Source organism: Ophidiomyces ophidiicola (assembly GCF_022830035.1).
Source record: "Ophidiomyces ophidiicola strain CBS 122913 chromosome Unknown scaffold_21, whole genome shotgun sequence".
NCBI classification, from domain to species: domain Eukaryota; kingdom Fungi; phylum Ascomycota; class Eurotiomycetes; order Onygenales; family Onygenaceae; genus Ophidiomyces; species Ophidiomyces ophidiicola.
The window spans coordinates 256583-275142 of NW_026054661.1; the positions used below are offsets into that span (position 1 = coordinate 256583).

The 18560-nt window shown below is 50.3% G+C and overlaps 5 protein-coding genes across 5 annotated transcripts; 2 read left to right on the plus strand and 3 right to left on the minus strand.

The window, feature by feature from the left end:
- Nucleotides 1-1351: 1351 nt before the first annotated feature.
- On the plus strand, nucleotides 1352-2199 carry LOZ57_004838 (uncharacterized protein; the record flags this gene model as incomplete). Its single annotated transcript, XM_049253878.1, has 3 exons — nucleotides 1352-1606; nucleotides 1657-1847; nucleotides 1899-2199. 3 exons carry the CDS (start codon nucleotides 1352-1354, stop codon nucleotides 2197-2199), a joined length of 747 nt encoding a protein of 248 aa, XP_049107190.1.
- A 767-nt stretch (nucleotides 2200-2966) lies between these two features.
- ERT1 (Transcriptional regulator of nonfermentable carbon utilization) lies at nucleotides 2967-4995 on the minus strand (the record flags this gene model as incomplete). Its single annotated transcript, XM_049253879.1, has 2 exons — nucleotides 2967-4830; nucleotides 4991-4995. 2 exons carry the CDS (start codon nucleotides 4993-4995, stop codon nucleotides 2967-2969), a joined length of 1869 nt encoding a protein of 622 aa, XP_049107191.1.
- A 3468-nt stretch (nucleotides 4996-8463) lies between these two features.
- On the minus strand, nucleotides 8464-10706 carry LOZ57_004840 (uncharacterized protein; the record flags this gene model as incomplete). Its single annotated transcript, XM_049253880.1, has 9 exons — nucleotides 8464-8576; nucleotides 8629-8762; nucleotides 8876-8987; nucleotides 9052-9545; nucleotides 9609-9641; nucleotides 9698-9872; nucleotides 10047-10085; nucleotides 10156-10265; nucleotides 10333-10706. 9 exons carry the CDS (start codon nucleotides 10704-10706, stop codon nucleotides 8464-8466), a joined length of 1584 nt encoding a protein of 527 aa, XP_049107192.1.
- A 4305-nt stretch (nucleotides 10707-15011) lies between these two features.
- LOZ57_004841 (uncharacterized protein) lies at nucleotides 15012-15575 on the plus strand (the record flags this gene model as incomplete). Its single annotated transcript, XM_049253881.1, has 1 exon — nucleotides 15012-15575. One exon carries the CDS (start codon nucleotides 15012-15014, stop codon nucleotides 15573-15575), a length of 564 nt encoding a protein of 187 aa, XP_049107193.1.
- A 726-nt stretch (nucleotides 15576-16301) lies between these two features.
- MCD1 (sister chromatid cohesion protein 1) lies at nucleotides 16302-18201 on the minus strand (the record flags this gene model as incomplete). The annotated part of the gene is made up of 2 exons (XM_049253882.1): nucleotides 16302-17879; nucleotides 17938-18201. 2 exons carry the CDS (start codon nucleotides 18199-18201, stop codon nucleotides 16302-16304), a joined length of 1842 nt encoding a protein of 613 aa, XP_049107194.1.
- Between the last annotated feature and the right edge of the window lie 359 nt (nucleotides 18202-18560).

Consider the following 18560-nt stretch of genomic DNA (forward strand, 5'->3'; position numbering starts at 1 on the left):
CAAGTAAGCCCGGTTCTTGGTGGAAGTAAGAGAACTCAAGGTCTAGAAGTTCTGAGCTGCAGAAGAGGGTGCATCCAGTGGTACGGAAATGGGCCGTTCCAAACAACATTCCTACATCATACCAGATGACCAACACAGTGATGAAAAGGATTGCGCCTGCAACCAGTTATACTCCGGATATATGACGGTCGGTCATTCGAGCCAGCTAGCGTTCCGAGGGAGGTGGGCATACAGTGGAAACGAGACGGCGGTCAGTTGGGTAGAAACAACCTATCCAGGCTCAAGGCAGCTTAAAGCAATAAAAGGAATTGTATAAGGGCACGGAGTACTCCCTGTGTGATTAGAAACAAAGATGCTCAGTCTGCCCCAGGGTGTACAGAAAGGATGATGCGGCCAATTTGCGCAGACGCTAATCTACCAGTACGCAAACATCAGCCTCACATAGAGTGAAGAAACCTCTGGGGTGAAGGAGCGACCAAAGTGCTGAAGGAATGGCTCCCGAAACTTAGTCGGTAATTAGGAGGAGCAAACGGGTGGAGAGTACTAACAGAGTCCGAGGCCTATGCTCCGTACTCCGCGATAATATAATCAACAACTAATGCTAAGCAGAGCTGTTGCTCTTTGACCTCGCTCCTTAGGCGACTTTATGGGCACAAGTGCAAAAGCTGTAGCGTTGGCTTACAAATGTTGGATATTTCACACGGGGAGCCCATAACTGCAGGGGCTGGGTCTTTCCACCACTTAACTAGGTATTTAGAAAATCCTTTGATTGTCGATCAAGAGGACGAAAGAATGACTTCAAAGATGCATGTTGTGATAAGTGTGGGAGCGCTAACAGTATAAATACCTAATATTTGGCAGACTAGTTAACGCTGGCGGCGGCTGAAATGGCTGGGATCCGGTTCCTTCGAGAAGCTCGGCGTTTCGACGTCTAGCCCACCCGCTCCTTAGGTAGTTACGGAGTGCAGAGTACTAGTTAGTTGGTTAGCTAGCTAACTTCTACTCCGTAAGGGGTGAACAAACCGGCGCAGGGCCGATCTAAGGGCGCGGTGTTGGTGCTAGTTAACTAGCACCCGCTGTAACCCTACACTGGCGGCCGATCTTAACTGGAGAACGGCGCCATTTATCAAAAGAACATTCGACTGCAGGATCTTCGCCAACAAGGCACTGTGTGCCCACTAGGAATACTCTCCGAACTATTTTCATTCCTCCCGCGTTCATACAACAGGCATCAGAAGGCCCCAAACATGTGGGATGATGAAGGGATTGGAAGGCATATAAAGCCTAGCAGTTCCTCCGTCTACAGCTGGTATTTGCCCGACATCTCATCAAATCTTGAAATAACCTGAAAATGCCTTCTCTACTCTCAATTGCAGCCGTCCTTATTTCCGCTGCCTCTCTGGTGGCCGCTGTACCAACAGAGAAAGTCCCGCGAATCGTCGGCGGATCGCCAGCACCTGCGGAACATGCCAAAATCGTTCTCAGCAGCTCTAATAATGGCCAAAAGGGATGCCAGGCTGTGTTGATAGGCCCAAAAACTGCGATTTCACCAAGGAATTGCTTTCTAACGCCTCTCTCCAACTACACCCTGCGCACAGGGTCGCTTGTAAGTCTGCGCGAAACCTGAAGTTACAACATCAAATTGATTCTCTATAGAAATGGAACTCTGGTGGAACTATACTTGAGATTGAATCGCAAGTTCTTCACCCGGAGCCCCCCGGCCTGGAAGGCAACATTGCTGTGCTCCGCCTGAAGACTGCTATTGAAGGAAAAGGCATAGTCTATGGCAAATTGCCAGCTCAAGATGCTGATCCTGCTCCAGGTACCAGACTCATGGTTTCAGGCTGGTATGCTCCCCTCCCGATCCTAGAAAACGATGGTGCTAATGCTTTAGATAGGGGAGAAACTACTCCTGGCGGTTCACCCTCGAGCACTCTGCGGACTTTGCAAGCCTCCACACTTGCCCATCAAGACTGTGGAAATAAATGGATGGGCAAGAGGATAGTCTATTCCGATGATTTGTGCGCTTCTGGAGCGAGTGGTAAATACGCTAGTGACGGTGATAGAGGAAGCCCTTTATTCGATCCTTCGACTGGTATAGTATATGGTTTCTTGATCAGAAGCGGTTTGGGAGAACATCCGGACTTGTACACCGACATTGCCAGACTCTCTGATTGGATCAAATCGCACATGGCGTAAAGTTAGAGGTTTAAGGGTCGCAACGTGCAAACAGCAGGCTCCTGTATTGTGCGCTCATCCTGTATTACTATTTCATGGAAAAGCTATAAAATCACCAGAAATATAGACGGTCCTTCTCCGTTCTCCCTACTTACTTCTCTTGCCCGTTCGACTTGAAATTTCCCTGTACGTCCTGTCCAATCTAATCCATTCGCAAAGGATCCACTCCAGCATGCCTATTGTTCAACAAGGTATCAGGGATCATATGCACGTAGCATGGCGATCCCGGGAAATTGAAAGTAAACTAACTAGATTCAAAACTATCTAGCGTGAGTATCGTAGGTGCAGTCGGTACATATGAAGTACAAGTCCAGATCAAATTCTCTTACAGGGTATAGAAACAAGGCAAATGGTGTATCAGTGGATATTTGCAAAGATTCGTGACGAGAAAACGAACCATTGTCGAAAAAAGCGACATCTGAGAACACAATATCTGGCGTAGAAGAAAAAGGAGTGTACGAAAACGGAGGAAAAAAAACCAACCAAAATCGGCTCGCAACGCGTATATACACATCTTCACCTCAAAAATTTTTCCCCCTACCGTGAGAAATTTTATGGGATTTCCAATTACTCCCCCTTTTAACGACCCCACAAAAATGCCGTACACAAAGGACCTTTCCGAAATCCAGTAGGCAAGAACTCCAAAACTCCACAAGGCCCACGGATCTCCCGTATAGGTAGCCATCTGAAGTTCGCTCTAAATACATGGTAAAAACTAGAAATAGCTGTTAGCATTCAGGGATAGCAGCAGGGCGGGAAAAGCTTACGTTCATAACAATCAACATGGGTATATCGAAAACATCTCTCTTCACCGTCCAACAGTAACTGCACTGCACCTTGCCATCCTTAAATCCCAATTGGTTCATGCCAGCTTCGCCTGCTATCCCGCCTTTGCTCCACCTGCGGGGGCGCTGGGGCGCCTGGGCAGTGCCACTCTCAGCCTTGGAGCCGCTGCTGCCAAGCGCGCTTTCGCCTTCACCGCCAATGGCACTGCTGCCTGACGTTCCGGAAAGCATGTCAGCTTCGGCTTTGGTCTTGTACTTGAGCAATTTGCACGTAGTCATAACGCTGCCCCGTGAATCGCCAAATGCCAGCTTTGCGAAATCCTCGTAAAATTCGACGACACTTTCGTCATCGAGTATTTCTGCCAGAAAAACCGGCTGTCCCCGACCCATCGGGTTGGTATCCATGCCAGTGCTACGAGGAGTAAAGCTGCCTCGAGAATTCGAGCCCGATGCCACGCCCGTATTGATGTTAAGGTTTGGCTCTCTGCCAAGAAGAACCTCTTTTCGCCAGCCAGTGAGAATGCTGAATTCTTTCCCTACAGCCGCAATCTCGCCTGTTCGACGACAGACGATAGTAGGCGTGCCGCATGCGTTGATAAAATCCTCATACTCCCAGAGAGTACGTTGGAAGCACTTTTCCATAAATATTAAGTCGTCTCGATTGAGTGTTTTCGTTGTGGCAATGAATGACGGACGGATGGACGCCAATGCCTTTGCGATGCGCAGCGTATTTTGGGGTGAGAAGCGTCGTTGGATAAAGGCAGTGAGTGAGTGGAAGCCGGTCGTATAAGGATAGGGTTCTTTAACGCTTTCATAAATCGAGCAAGGGTTTCGCTGTCGTCGTTTTGAAATATGTAGATGTCTTAGCTGCGGGGTTGAAACAACAGGCTGTCGCTGTGGAGCTATTGGCCCGGCACTTGTCCGGCTCGGGTACGTTGACGATGCGCCATCATCAAAGGGCACGTTTGTTGTCATCAAAGGACTCTCCACAGACGTGGGGCTTGCAAAATTTGTAGGGGCGCTTTCGATAGCAAAAGCATGTGGAGTATCGGATGGATTGTTGATGTTTTGGCCATACAAATTCCTTGTATTCATGGATGAGGACCAGTCACCTCCAATTGTAGGATCGCTAAATAGATAAGATGATTGTGCCGTGGGGCTCTCTCCAAACGTCGATGTCGTTGTAAATGTGCCAGAACCACTTCTACCTGTGGAACCATGCCTGGTTGCGTTGTCGCTGGGAGGGGTTTCGCCGGCAGCAGTCGCCAAATGGCCGAGCATCCCAAATTCTAAAGCACCATAGTGATTGCCAAAATTCATACTGGCGAGGTCGAAATTGAACAACGCAGGATCACTGGGGTCAAAAAACGCTCCACCGTATCCGGTCTGTGTTTGGCCGGGCGTATTTACAGTTGTAGCTGGAAGGGCTGCAGGTAAGGCGGCGTTTACCGTCGAAGCAGAATTCGCGGAGATATTAAAAGTTGGAGAAGTAGGGGACTGCGAGGAAAATGTATCGGGTGGTTGCTGGCTCACGGTTCCCTCGGGCTTGCTTGCATAGAAAGGGTTGAAGTTTGCGTGTTGCTGTGGATAAAAATTCGTCTTTGGATTCGAGCTTCTGGTGGCCAGGGGCATAGTGCTACGAGCCGAGTTGGCCTGGTTATACATGTTTCCTTGCAAATGAGGCATCAAGGCTTCATTTGGTGCATCGTGGAGGTACTTTGCCTTTTTACGAACTCCATCGTGGCATGCATTCTGAATACCACGCTTGATACAGCGTGTGCATGGCCGCTCATCACCTAGTATTGCGCTTAGCAGGGACTCCTAGTCTCGTGGCAAGAACAAATAGGTAAAGGTAGCTGGACCACAGCACCATGGAAATCATGATAAACAATTGACATGAAAAAGGAGCCACGGTAAAAAAAAACCAAGCTACAAAATAGAGTAAAGATGGCACGGGTTGCACATACCACATGTCAAGTGAGCACGCTGACAGGCAAAACAAGCCCTCTTTGCCTTTTTCCTCCGTGGGCGGTGGGGATCCTTTGCGTTAGAAGCCGACATTGATTTTACCTGGCCGTTCTGGAGTTTGTTGGTGCTACTGTTGTTATTGCTCTTGTTGCTGGTGGCGGGCTGAGTGATCTGAGACTCGGCCATGGACAGGTCTGCAGCTATATTGCTGGATCTGCTTGAAGTGGCGGGCGGGATAGGGGACGATGGGCTGATGCTGGCCTTGGCCGTCATATTATATATAGTCCTCGGGCAAGTACCACTGTACCGGAAACGCTATGGTAAGGGAGGTTCGTTGGCTCCCTCCCGTGCTTTCTTTAGGCTCACAAAGTCACTAAAGCGTGTATGTAACAAGCGATTCTAGCTGCGGGTGTGTGGCTAAACGGGATTGACCTTAATACGGTCCGGGGAGAATCCTTCTGTGCTATTGCCGATCGATGCCCACGTTCGAAATCGTAAAAAACCTTTCCCGTCCTGCATGTAACCGTTCTGCAGACTGCAATAGCTCTAGTCTTGCCAAAGAGGTCTGGGGGTAAGAGCGAACCAAGAAGATGGAACCGAAAGAACGAGTCCAGCTTGGCGGTTTTTTGCTCTTATTGCCCGTCCACACGAGCTACGCTGTAGAACGCTCTCGAGTAAGCGATAGCCCCCCAGGATTTGTTTTTCTTGCCTTTTTTTTCGACCTGCTATTGGCGGGACGGGTTATACAGCAGGCCAGGAATTGAGGCCATGTAAAATCAGTTGGCTGGCCGGGATCACAGGAGCCGTGAGAGTGCAAGGGGATTTCAAAAGCAAGAGGCGCCTGCAGTGCGACCCAGGGTGAGCCAGTCTAGCTGATGAGATCGGTTACTCGGCAGACGAGGCGCAAGCTCCGTGAGAACCAGGCCCCGGCGCTTGATATCGCCGACGAGAGGGCGGACGATAGGCGAATTGTTGCTTTTTTGGCAAGAAGGAATTTGGGAGCGGCGGGAGGGAGAGGATGGGCGGCGGGGTGATGGGGGCGGGCAGCACGGCGAAGGGGGTGCGAAAAGAGCGGGAGACAAAGCTGCAGCAGTTGGTGGCTTGGTAACGAATGGGCGATCTGGCCAACGGTGTGGACAGGCCGTGTGTCTCGAGGGAGAACGGCCCGCGTCGAGAGCGGTTATGTGTATAGCAGTCGGGTCACGCTAAGAGGGCCATGGATGCGTTGTGCGACGGGCCAGCGGCGGGATTGGAGAGCGCAGAGCGATCGTCGCGGCGAGAAGGGCTGAGGCGCGGACGACAGCCTACGGCTATTGAGCAGCGATGCAGGAGCGGAGAGGCTGGATGGGATTCGAATGCGAGAGGTTTGGAGGCAAAGTTTCTCTGGCAGGAGTGGAGATGCAGCGCTCGCGCGCGCGGAGTAGCCGAGAGGCAGCGGCAGCGATCCCAGCGGCGGGCGGTGAGGGCGGGCGCGGGAGAAGAGCAGCGCCCGGGCAGAGCACACGCGAGGCCAGGCAGCAGACGCAGGCGAGGAGGCAGCGGGGAGACGGCGATGATGGCGGCGGCGAGTTCGAGATAAGTGTTTCTCACATGAAGAGACGTTGCCGGACGTTGCCCGCGCCGCCCCAGGTAGCCCCCGCGCGTGCCTGGGATGCCCCCGCCGCCCGCCTGGCCGGCTATCGACGGGGGCCATGCGCTGGCGGGGGAAGTCAAGCACGCGACAGCGTCGACGGCGGTGCGGCGTCATCGCCAGACGGTCGCCAGGGAGACAATCAGCAGGCCTTCTGCGGCGGCTGCTCCCTTCTCGCAGCCTGCGACGGCAATTGAACGCGCCTGTGCGAACTCGAATGCCAGGCGTACGACGGTACCTGCCAGTGACTCGCCGCTGCATAACTACGCCGCAGAGTGCATGGCTGCGGGACCATGCTGTACTCCGTGCCTATGAAGTCTGCACACGACACGATGCGGCGCTGGGGGCCGGTTGCGGGCACAGACCACGGCGATCGGCGCTGCACTGGCTGAGATACATAGCTAACTAACTAACGAATAGAGCTCCTGGGCGTCCATACACAGGAGACCGCCAGTTGATACGCATATGGGGGGGAGAATCGAGATGCATAGCTATTTTTAACTGCAGAACGCCGCCAGCCCTCCGTAGGGTATGTACAGAGACGCCCAAGGCCCTAGCTACGGGGAAAAATAAATATAAACACAAGAAAACGAGGCGCCTTTCGGCAAAGAGTCACCAGCGATGTGCCGATGCCCCCACGGCCTGGAGGGTAGCTAGTTCTCCCAGCGCAAGAAAAGGAAAAGCCACCGGCCAGATGACGACCCTGATCGCTATCAACCATTCACATACGCCGCGCGCCCTCCGTCCCGTTCGTGCCATGGTGCTCGCGGGCGGTTGGCCTCACGTGTACAGAGACTTGTCGGCCAGCGACTGAAGAGCAAGTTCTCCCCAGGCCATGGTCGTCGCTAGACAAGGTTCGGAGACTAAAAAGCCACGAGCAGCAATACGAACGTCTCGTGGTCGGGTCTGCCGCGCGCAGGAATCCAACCCCTTTCGTTACTCAGCAGTGGCAGTTGCGAATCGGCTCGTCTTCCTGATGTCCTTGCCGTACCGGAAGAAGATATACCTAAAAGCGGAATGGAACCGGTCAGCCTCCTGACGCCAACCTTCTTGGCCCTGATAGCTAAACAGTCCAAAACGCGATGAAATATAGAAATGCTATGACGACGTGCAACAGCGCTTGAGGGTCCTTGGGGCAGATTGGGGGTTGATGTGCATCCCGTTTTTTATCCCTCTGCCACACACAGGTGACAAACCGGGAAGGATTTAAATTCCAGGGTACCAACAGCTTCGCGAGAGAGATGTCACACAAAAGCGCATAGTCGTGCTTGAACAGAAAAAACAAAGCTTTGAAAGAGGCCCAAAAAGGCGCGTGGTAGCGAAATTTGGGTTTTGACGGACTTCCAAGCACTGCCAGAGCGCCAGCTCTCAACTCCAAGCAAACAGAGTACGGAGTACGGAGTATGGGTCAAAGGATATGGAAAGCGAGGCGGCAACCAAAAGCCACGTGCAAATCTATCCCCGGGCGAGGCGTGATCGTCGCACGATGGGCAAGCCATGACATTCCTTTTTGCAGGAAAAGAAAAGAACATGGGGGTCATTGCCCTGAAACATTGCTCATAATATAGAAGAGTGGACTTCAAGGCCTTGAAAAAAAAATACCAGGCAAGAGGTATAGGAAACTACAACTATACGTACGGGAATGGAGCCATAGCAAGCGTCAGAAACGCCAGAAGAGTCGTTGCCCAGTTGTAGCCGAGTTTTGTATACACTGCGGGAGGGAAGAAAAAGGTCAGCAGAGATATCCCGCATAATGGTCTTGTTGTGTAACCATTTTAGCAGACAAAATACAGATAAGGCAGCCTCTACAGGTGAGAATGCCTAGGGCTATGGGCTCAGACATCAGAAACTAGGTAAGTGATGTATGTATCCAGTTTCATCAAGCGAAACAGAATCTTTCTCGACTCTGAGAAGACGAAGATCATATGCCACGTGTAGGGCGTCAGGGATGACGGCTAGCACGGCAGTCCATCTACCTAGTCAAAATACTAGCAGCAGGGCACTTACTTTGGATTCCAAACAGGGGGAATGAGCCTGCGAAGCTGGAGCGCAGAAAGCTGTTGGCGGCCAGAGCGCTGGCGGCGTACAAGGGATACGACTCGACAAGGAAAGTGAAGATACCAGAATATACGAGAATAGTCCTAGAGAAATATGCCCTTTCGTCAGTCACCTGCAGTCGTCGAGCTTTGGTATCGAATGGGAATCAATCCAAGCCCGCTGATCATCGGGACAAGAGAAAAACCCCTCCACATACCCTGCACCAAATACCAGGCTCCCAATCATGGGCGCGATCCAGTGAACATGTGGGAAAATCGTCCAAGCGAAAATGAACAGCCCGATTGTAACTAACGGGGCGCCGACAATCGCTATTCAAGATGCTTATCAGCCTGACATGAGGAGCAGTTGGAATGCGAGTCAAGATGCACATACCTGGCGGCAACCGCCATTCCGGCTCAAACTCGGGCTTCCCCGCTGCCTGTTCTCGTTTACGGACAAGACGTGCGTAATTTCTCCTCCACAGCGGATCGCTCGCAACTGCGATTGCCATACCCACGAGCAATCCCATGAAGCTCAGCCCGACTTGCCAAAGATTGAAGCCATAGACACTTGAGAACACTAGTTGAAAGGCACCGAAGAAGAGATATAGGATACCTAGCAGGATGGCTGAAAAAATACAGAGGTTCAGGCACATGGGCTCAAAGATCAACAAGAGCATAGGCCGGTATATGGAACGGAGGACCGTCTGGACCAACGACCGATCGAGCTTCTCGATGGGGGCAAACCATCTGTCATCACCAGTTTCCTTTCTGAGCCTGGTGGCCTTGCGCCGGAGCAAAACAGGATGGTATGTCTCCGGAACGAACAGGACGATGGCAATCCCAATTGCTCCGGCCCACAGAAGCAACACATAGAATACCCAACGCCTGCGATAGGTTAGTGGATGGCAGATAACGGTGCGATTTTAACTGGATAATTTCAAGACTAACCAAGTGGTATACTGGCAAATAAAACCCCCGATCCTAGCATCTCCAATATTAGTGTGCTAAACATGCTCATGACTCAGGAATTAACTTACAAGGGCCCAATCTCAGGTCCCATGAAAGGGCTGGCAGTATACACCATCATCGGCGCGGCAAGCTGATGCCGGTCAAAGATATCACCCACTGTCCCACCGGCGACACTCAAAAATGCGCTGCCCGACAGGCCATTGAAGAACCGAGCAATCAGCATGGTCTCAATGTTTTGGGCAACTGCGCATGGGATCAGCCAGATAATAAAGCTGGCAAATGAGATGATGTAGATTATCCGCCTTCCGAAAAACTGTTCTCCGTCAGATCCGCATACATACGTAGGGAATAGAAAAGGGGGTATAGCAAGGCATTTGAGCACAGGTGCATGTAAATACAATGGTGGATACAACATACATACCTCTGATAATGGTGCTAGAAATAGGGGTCCGGTGCCTGTAGGTAGAGATACTAATTAGGCGTCTGCCGATTCACTCGTGAAAGTTCAATGCCATAAGACACCCACCAAGGCCGACGATAAACGTGCTCAATCCCACGGTAGCAACGAGTTTCGAAACGCCAAACTCCTTTGTCAATTGCGGGTATGTCATTGTGTAAATAGATGAGGCGGACGTTCTAAAATGATCAGCCAGTCAGTCCACATCACATCTCAAATAGTCGTTATTCAAAGGGTAACTCATACACACAGCCGGACCCCATCGCCATGATTATCACAATCAACCACTTCCGAGCATAAGGGATATTGCGTGGGTTCTCAGGGTCGCCGGTCTGGTCCCAGGCCACCACAAAGTCAGTCTGGGAGTCCGCAGAGACGTCTTGCTGCGGCACCTCATCGTCCGACTGCCGCAGCTGGTCCTGGTCGACGCGAGGGTGGGTGTAGCCGTCTCCTAGGGACGTGGAGCGCTCCAGAGACTTCGAGCTCCTAGTGCTGCTGTGCCGTTGGAGCTCCGGACCAGCATTGCCATGTTCGGGGGCACTGATCGCACCAAACTGCCTGCTCTTCTCACTGATGGCGCTCCCGGCCGCGGCGGTGGAGACGGATAGCGATGCCGACATGGCTGGCGAGCTCAAGGCGCTGAACGAAGGCGGGCGACACGGCTGAGATCTCAAGCACACAGCTCAAAGTGCCGGCTGGCGCTCTTATACACATGCCCTCGTCTCGCGCGCAGCTTAACTAAGTAGTTAGTTAACGAACGACACGATGCCCACCGCGCCGTGGGTCGCGAGCTTGTTTTCGCTCTCATTCTGTCATGCCCGCGGTCTCGCCGGCGCCAGCACCGCCCGCTGGCCTGCGTTTGTGCCCGGGACGGACCCACGGCAAATAGCCAAGTGCAAGCAAGCTGCGATAGCGCGTTCTTAGCCCCGACGCTGTGCAGGCCTGGGTATCCTGGCGCGATGCTATCGCCGCGTTCACACACGATATCTCCGACCCATCATGGGTAAACTCGAGGCCAGCCGGCCCTGGCAGCTCGGTTTCCGACGCGAGCGCTCTGTCTCGTTCCTCGACGTCCTGCGCCGCCATCCCTGCCAAGCGTGTCCCTAGCGGGCGTTGGGAGCTACGGACGTTGCAAATCGGGCCGGCGGATGCGTGGCCGGCCTGTGCCACGGCGGCAGCGCCAGTTCTCGCGCGGAGATTGGAGGAGCTGAATCGAGTAACTGATTGTCTCACGCTCCCACCATACGCGCTGACCTGCAGGTTACGTTCTCTGAAGTCTTCAACTACTGGCGGTCCAGACCTCATCCTGGCTTGCCGATACCCGCCCCTACTATGAGCGTGTCTTTGCCTGACGAAGCCTTCGGATGGCAGGCCGACCACGGGCATAACTAGTTAACTAACCAAGAGACGCGAAACGGGCCGCAGAAGACGTCATACGCACGGGCTTAAAGGCTTCCTTCGAAGCGCATATGTCGCTTAGCCACTCGCACAAACGCCGCTTCGTGTTTGAAGAGACCCAAGCACGTCTCGCTGCTAGAGTGGCTCATGCCACTGTGTGTGTGCTCTCTTACTATATTTACTGACTTCCGGAGATAGGGTTGGATTGGATTGGATGGGTGAATATGTTACAGGCCGGAACGAATGACCACAAAGGTACCGTGCTACAATGAATTAAGCGGAACTGTGACTGACCACTTTTTACTGGAAAGGTAAACCGCATCAATCAAGGAAATAAAGACCATTAGACGAGAATAAATCCCTATTAACGTATGCAGTAATTGGCAAGCCCTAGATTCTGCATAGCATACCAAAAAGTAAAGCAAATACCCCGGACCAAGCTCCAAAGACATAGGCTGAGTAGGAAATCATTCTCAACCAAAACAATTCTCTTTAAATACATAATGACCGCCATCCCGCCAGTTCCGGCTGATCCTAGGTTGGAAAGCTGGCATGTTGTACTGTGAAGAATATTGCAAGCGTAAGAGAAGTGCGAAAAAACGGCATTGCCAATCAACGCGGCAATTTGGCGGACCATTTTAAGGAGGTACATTACCCAAAAGATACTAGCGAGATTGAATTGAACGAAAAGGAAAAGCAAAGCTGCATGAGAGGCGGTTAGAGGCATTCTCAAATGATGCAATACTTGGGCGGGGACTCAAAATTCATATTCAGGTGCTCATAGTTCAATACAGCTCAGGAAGCATAGTAGCAAAACGGGGGGGGGGGGGGGGGGGGCACGGAGAAAAGTTAGTGTACGGGCCAAAATTGAGATAATATCGTGCCTCTTTCCTAGTCTTGAGCATGTAGGTCCAGCGAGTTTGCCATCCCCCTGGGGTATAGCTGTGACAAATAAAGCAGTAACAACTACTGACAGGATACTCGCTGAAAAGCTGCGAGTGGACGTCTAGCCTTCAGTGAAGATCTCCGCCATACTGAGAAGTAGACTTTGGCTGGCTGATAATCAGCGCGAACCTAAGTACAACAAAAAATTCATATTAAACTGTTCGAGAGCAGAGCAGAGGGGTCTGGAACTTAGGTCAGCACCTCTCGAGGCCGCATAAACAACAAAGAGAAGAGAAAGGAGGAAATTCCGTTACTTTTGACAGCAACGAGCGGTGGGAAGACGAGCCTTGGACGCGTCTTTGGAGACGCCCCTGGCTGCTCAGAATTCTGCTAAGTTTCTCGTGTTGTGAGCATTCCGATCTGCCGGCCTTCACTAATAGTTAAGAACTAATGGCAGATATTAACGGGCGGCTCCGTCTTGGCGTGTGAGATTCTGTTGAGGTTTGGTCAGCGAGCCAAGGGCGTCCCGGTGAGACGGACTCGAGATTTTGGAATCATTCTCCCACACGCGATCAATGGTCTTATGCCATGAGCTTAGGGTTTGAACTAGTTAACTACCTAAACTAGTACTAAGTTAACAGGTACTTCAGGCACTCCATATTTTGGCCTCATACGTACCTTTTGGCAGCCCGGTAACTACTAGTTAAACTTTCAAAAATTATTATTATTATTCATTATTTCCGGCTCTCCGCTCTCAGACAGTCTTGGACTATGGAGAGCCACTCTCCCTACCCAGGTTTAGGTACAGCCCACTCCGTACAGGCTACTTACAGCATGTGTTATCCTTGATACCTGGGCTCCCGTCCCTCCATTCTGTTTAAGTCTCAACATGTAGCATGCCCAGAGGGTGGGAGGGCAAAGCTGAATAATAAAGCCCCTTATTCAGCTTTTTACCAAATTCTCCTTTTGGATCATGCTCTCGAGCCCCGGGGAAATCCTCCCAAAACCTAGGGTGCAACTGGTATATCTAAACATGACAAGAAGTAATAAAAATTCAGAACAGGACTAATCATTGTTACTAAGACTCACAAGCCCAGCCAATCAATGAAGCCAAGTTAGCCAAGCAATACGTTCATAATCCCTACTTTCCTCACCGTGATTGTCTCCTCCAATAAACTTGCTCTCATACTCTGTAGAGAGCTTCTCCACCCAGATAAGAAGGCTTTTCTGTTGGTAAAATGCCGTTGGAGGTAGTGGAACTTTTAAGGATTCTATTTTAGCACCAGAAAAATGTTCGAGGATATGAAGTAAGATTGCCGACCGAAGCGGGAAAAACATGAACTTTGCTGTAACCAATTGTAAACTCCATCTTACCTCATCATCTCAGACGTTTACCTCATCATCTCAGACGCGTGCTGTTAAGGTTCTTTAGCGCGAATTTAGTGTTTTGAGCTAACCCATTCGGGTAATTCGGCCAGAACCTGACCAGAGGATGTGGCAGAAATTACCCGTAAGGGTCTAGCTCCAAAGCTTATAATTACGCTACGCTACATTGGGCCTAGCCCATTTCTGACTCATCCGAAGTGGAAGGTCTGAGGGTATGAGGCAAAACTCCATCCTGAGACACAAATATTGTCCAAGGCTCTGAAGAAAACTGGTCTCCCAGCAGAGGATTGGATTCTTTATAACAACGGAGGATTATGTTTAAGGAAATGCACCTAACCATGCCACGTTTCCCGTGAAGTGGCTCTCCAGAATTTAGTTGTAAGCTAACATGTGATAGAAGAGTTAAGGTAGATATAGAGTAGGATTTTGTTGTCCCCTCTTTCTAAATACTTTCTAGATCTGTCAGGTTTAGAAAAGTTTTCTGTTGAGGCGTCCACAAGGATAGTTATTCGATGGATGGATTGAAGTGCGGCCCTGTAACGTGGTAGGGTGTGTCATGGGGCGACAGTTGCTCTGCTAATGCCTTACAAGTTCTTTACTCACCGAAACCCATGGCCGAATTGAGGAACAGAGGGCCGTGGGCCCACGTGGATGTCATAAGATGCCACTGCCGGACATCCAAGGCAATTCACCGAGTTTAGTTAATATACAGACCAAGCCTATAATAGCACGATTCGTCGGGTAGCCCTGAAATTGAATATGCTGTTCAGGTCACATCCAATTGTCTGTAGTAGCAGCAAGAGTAATTAGACCAATAGTGGTCGTAATAATGACACTCGCAGTCTAGTAAACCAAACCCTATATAGATACCCGTTACCGTCTTTTACAGTTCGGGGCACATAGTCTCAAACTTGCGGTCAGAGCACATAATCCATACCTGTAGGAGCACTAGCCACATATATATTGTCCACGAGTGACAAATTGTTTCCTTTTTAAACCCTGATTCAAAAATCGACAGAGACCAAGCTCGGTGAGTTTTTTCGAAATCGCTGCATGGCGATGGCGTGATCAGAATCAAATAGGAGTCTGTGAAAGGTCTAAGTTCCAGGTATTTTTGGTGCTGTTGAACAGAGGTTGTTGGTATAAAGGGACATGAATCCCCGCCTCAAAACTCGTGTTCATAGCCCTCAGATTTCAAGATCATCATCACAGCTTCATATTCTCGTCTTCTCGTCTGATTTTCTCTTCTCAGCAAGATGTTGGGATATAAATCTATTATTGCATTGGTTTTTCTCTTCTGGGCCTCTCCTATCATTGCTTCTCTTACCCCCAAGCCACCGAGTCCTCAACCTAAACCATCGAGTCCTCGTCTCCCCGATCTACCAGAGACTAAGCCCGTTTTGAAGTCAGGAGACGTGTGCGACAAATGGAAAGAAGCATACTCATTTAGTGAATACACCTGGATGAAATACCGTGCATGTTTTAGAAGAGAAGATGACTTTGTAAAGATCGTCTTTGAGGTTGGAGATGCCCAGTACTACTGGGGCTTGGAATGGTATCGCTTTGGAGTTGAGCATGGCATCTTTGTGCACATTCAAGGGGAGGCTGCTTCTGAGACAACCGACCTAATCAAGTTTGACGTTAAGAACTTGTTTAATGAGCCAGGGGAAATGGACGTTGCGAAGATCAAGACTGAGAAAGATACAAAGTTCAGTACTACTCTGGTAATTGACACAGTTGGCCCATACTGGGACGATATTGCCAGCAAAATTATAGAGAGCATTGCGTTCGAGGCAGATGTGCCCATACAGGGCCGCTAAAGAGGTAAGTCATTCTAGATTCCGCTTCTGCATTGGTTGATGAAGCCTAATGATACGGTATAGCATCGGTTGTCAGCTGGTAGACGAGAGACGGAGATTAGAGATTCCTTATTTTGGAAAATGTTGACTGACAGATTCGGATTCTAACCGCGAGTTAGTAGTTGACAACTTGACTACGGAGTACGAAGCAGTACGGAGAAGATACCTGTATTTTGTCATGTTTGCACCTCCAGAACCTTATTCTGATTGGTTGCCTTTGCTCCTAAGGGCGGAGCAGTTAGTCACCGGACGGAATCAACCATGCTGGATTTTTAAAAGATAGTGTTAATTCTATACATTTGATATGCAGAGTACATACTCACATAACTTAGCACGTTCCAGAGAATACCAACAAGCAAGAAAAGCAATACAGCTCGAAACCCCTATAAACGAAGCCAAAGAATTTTTCCAATCCTGGCATCCCGACTCGTACAAGCAGGTTGACACAGTGATAAAAAGCAGGGGTTTAAACGGCGTGATTTCAAAGCATTGCGCCGCGGTCAGATAGGGAATAAATGCCAAAATAAATTCAAAATACCAAGTAAGAACACCAACAAAAAGAGTCAAATGCTCGCCAAAACACCAAGAGCAGGTCATACATATTACCAGGAATTACCAAGCACGACCAATTTACAGACAGCCAGAATGAAGTAAGGCAAGCAATATATCCACAGGGTGAGATGGTGCTCAGGATACAATTTCTGTATCCTGGACGGCAATTTCGCCGCCAGCCTCTGTTTCGGCCCAGGATCCCCAGAGAGCCTGCTTGGCTCTAATTCTCAACCGACCACCAATCGCAGCGCTGCTCTGCTCAACCTTGACAGCGTCCTTAGTGGCAAGCACAAGTACTTCGAAAAACATTTTTGTAGCATCGCTCTTGCTCGTATGTTCTTCGGGCAAAAGATCCTGGAAGAGGACTGACTTGGCTTTCGGCTGCGATGAAGCATCGGCGGATGATGCCCCGCCGAATTGATCACGGAGGATATGAACAGCATGTTTGGTTCCAAGAGAAATAGGGCCAGTATCGACGGGTCGGATAGTAGTTTCACCCTCGTCGTAGTCATCGCGAGGGCCGATTCCATCCTCATCACTCCAATCCTCACGGTCTTCACGAGCTTGCAATTCGGCTTCGCCGGGTATATGAATTTCATTAGCACCCTGTAAGATGGTAGAAGCATCTGCTCCTAAGCCAATCCCTTCATCAATATGGAGATTGCTCTCCTCCTCTAATTCGAGTATAGGGGTGCTTTGTTTTCCATCGATATCCATATCCGAAATTCCGCTATCTCTCTTTCGCTTTAACTGACCAGCTTGACGTACAGATTCAATTGAGAGAATGTCCCTCAATTCTGGCGCCCAGCCGTAGGCTCGAGTACCCCCCATGACGCTTGACGCAAATTCTCCATTTTCTTGCATAGTAATCAAAGTAAGTAGCACAGGATCGCGGGGAAGAAATGATAAGAACGACTCTGGCCTCAAAATTTTGGAACGGTCATCTTGCTGTTCCTTGATTCTGTGAGCCGAGAAAAAAGTATCCGCATCCGGTTTGATCAGCTTTCTTCGCTTGGTTCGTTGCTGCTGGGGAGCTGAAAGGGCGTCTTCATTCATGAAGGAATCATCCATATCACGAACAACGCTCGAGCGTGCAGAAGAGAGTGGTGATTGTGAGTCTCGCAAGAATTCATTTTCCGGCGCTGGCATTATGGTGGATTCGTCCGCAATGGGCACACCTAGCTCCTCTGTATTGGCCATCGCGAGATCCTCATCTTGCTGCAGAGCATGTTCAATTTCCTGCTGCGCGAGACGACTATATTCCCCGTCGAGTTTGGCTAAAGGGGCAGAATCCTCTCCCAAATCAAGATCCAAGTCATCATCAAATAACCGTGGCTCCTCGCTGAATAGGTCTTCCCCGGCAGAACGTGCAGCAGGGGCATTTCTACCAACTTCAATACTGGTATCGTGACCAAGAGGGGTATCCTCTTCGCCTAAATCAAGAATAAGACCCGTGTCATCTTCCAAATGTGGCTTCTCAGTGTGACGAAACTTCTCCGGAGAACTGCTGTCGGGTAGCAACTGGCTTGACCAACCAAGGGATGATGCGGGCTCCTTTTCGCGCTGGTCGAGTTGTAGCGGTTGGGAGAACAAAATGGAAGTATCCAGGTTCATAAATAAGTCTGACTCCGTCAAAACATCGGGTAAAGTGATGCCGCCGGGTGGCAATTGGACAGTAGCAGGAAGATCATTATTATTAGTTAGTCGAAAAGCCTACACGGCAGAAGTCAGTTGAGATACGCATAACGTAGCTAGGAATGTATTCACGGACCATTTTAATTTTCATTAGCGCTTCGTTACAATCATCAAGCAGATATCGAGTCTTGCGACTGTAGATGCGAACAACACCTAAGAGCAACTGACCACTCAATCGCAGGGCCATAGGCGCCTGTCCTTGATCCACGATCGCATGAACGCTACTTTCAATGTCGGACTGGAGGATGTGGGCTTTGGACAGTTTGCGCTCGAGATTGGCAGACAGCCAGACACGGGCCAACGGCCCGGTCTTGGACAGGAGGGTCTCGGAATAAAACATTGTGCAAGACGCGATGCCCCAAGGCTGCGATATTCAGGTACCGTTGATTCGCAGAATGTTCGATTCGGGCGTGTAGTTGTCAGGAAAAGCCGATCAAAACAGAGAGCATTGACGCGCAGAGGTTGCCGCCAAGATTCGCGAAAGAGGGTTAAGGGGCGACGAAAGGGAATCAATCAATAGTCGCCAGACGTACTCGCCAGTTCACACACGCGCGAAGCTAGATGGACGTGCTCAGTCGCTCGACTCGAGAGGGGCGCGTGTTGTTGGTGTTTCCCAGAACGAGCATCTCGGTGGCTGGAATGCCAAGCCCGTCGCTGCATGAGTCACGTGTATGTCATGTGGCGGGCGGTAATGTTACT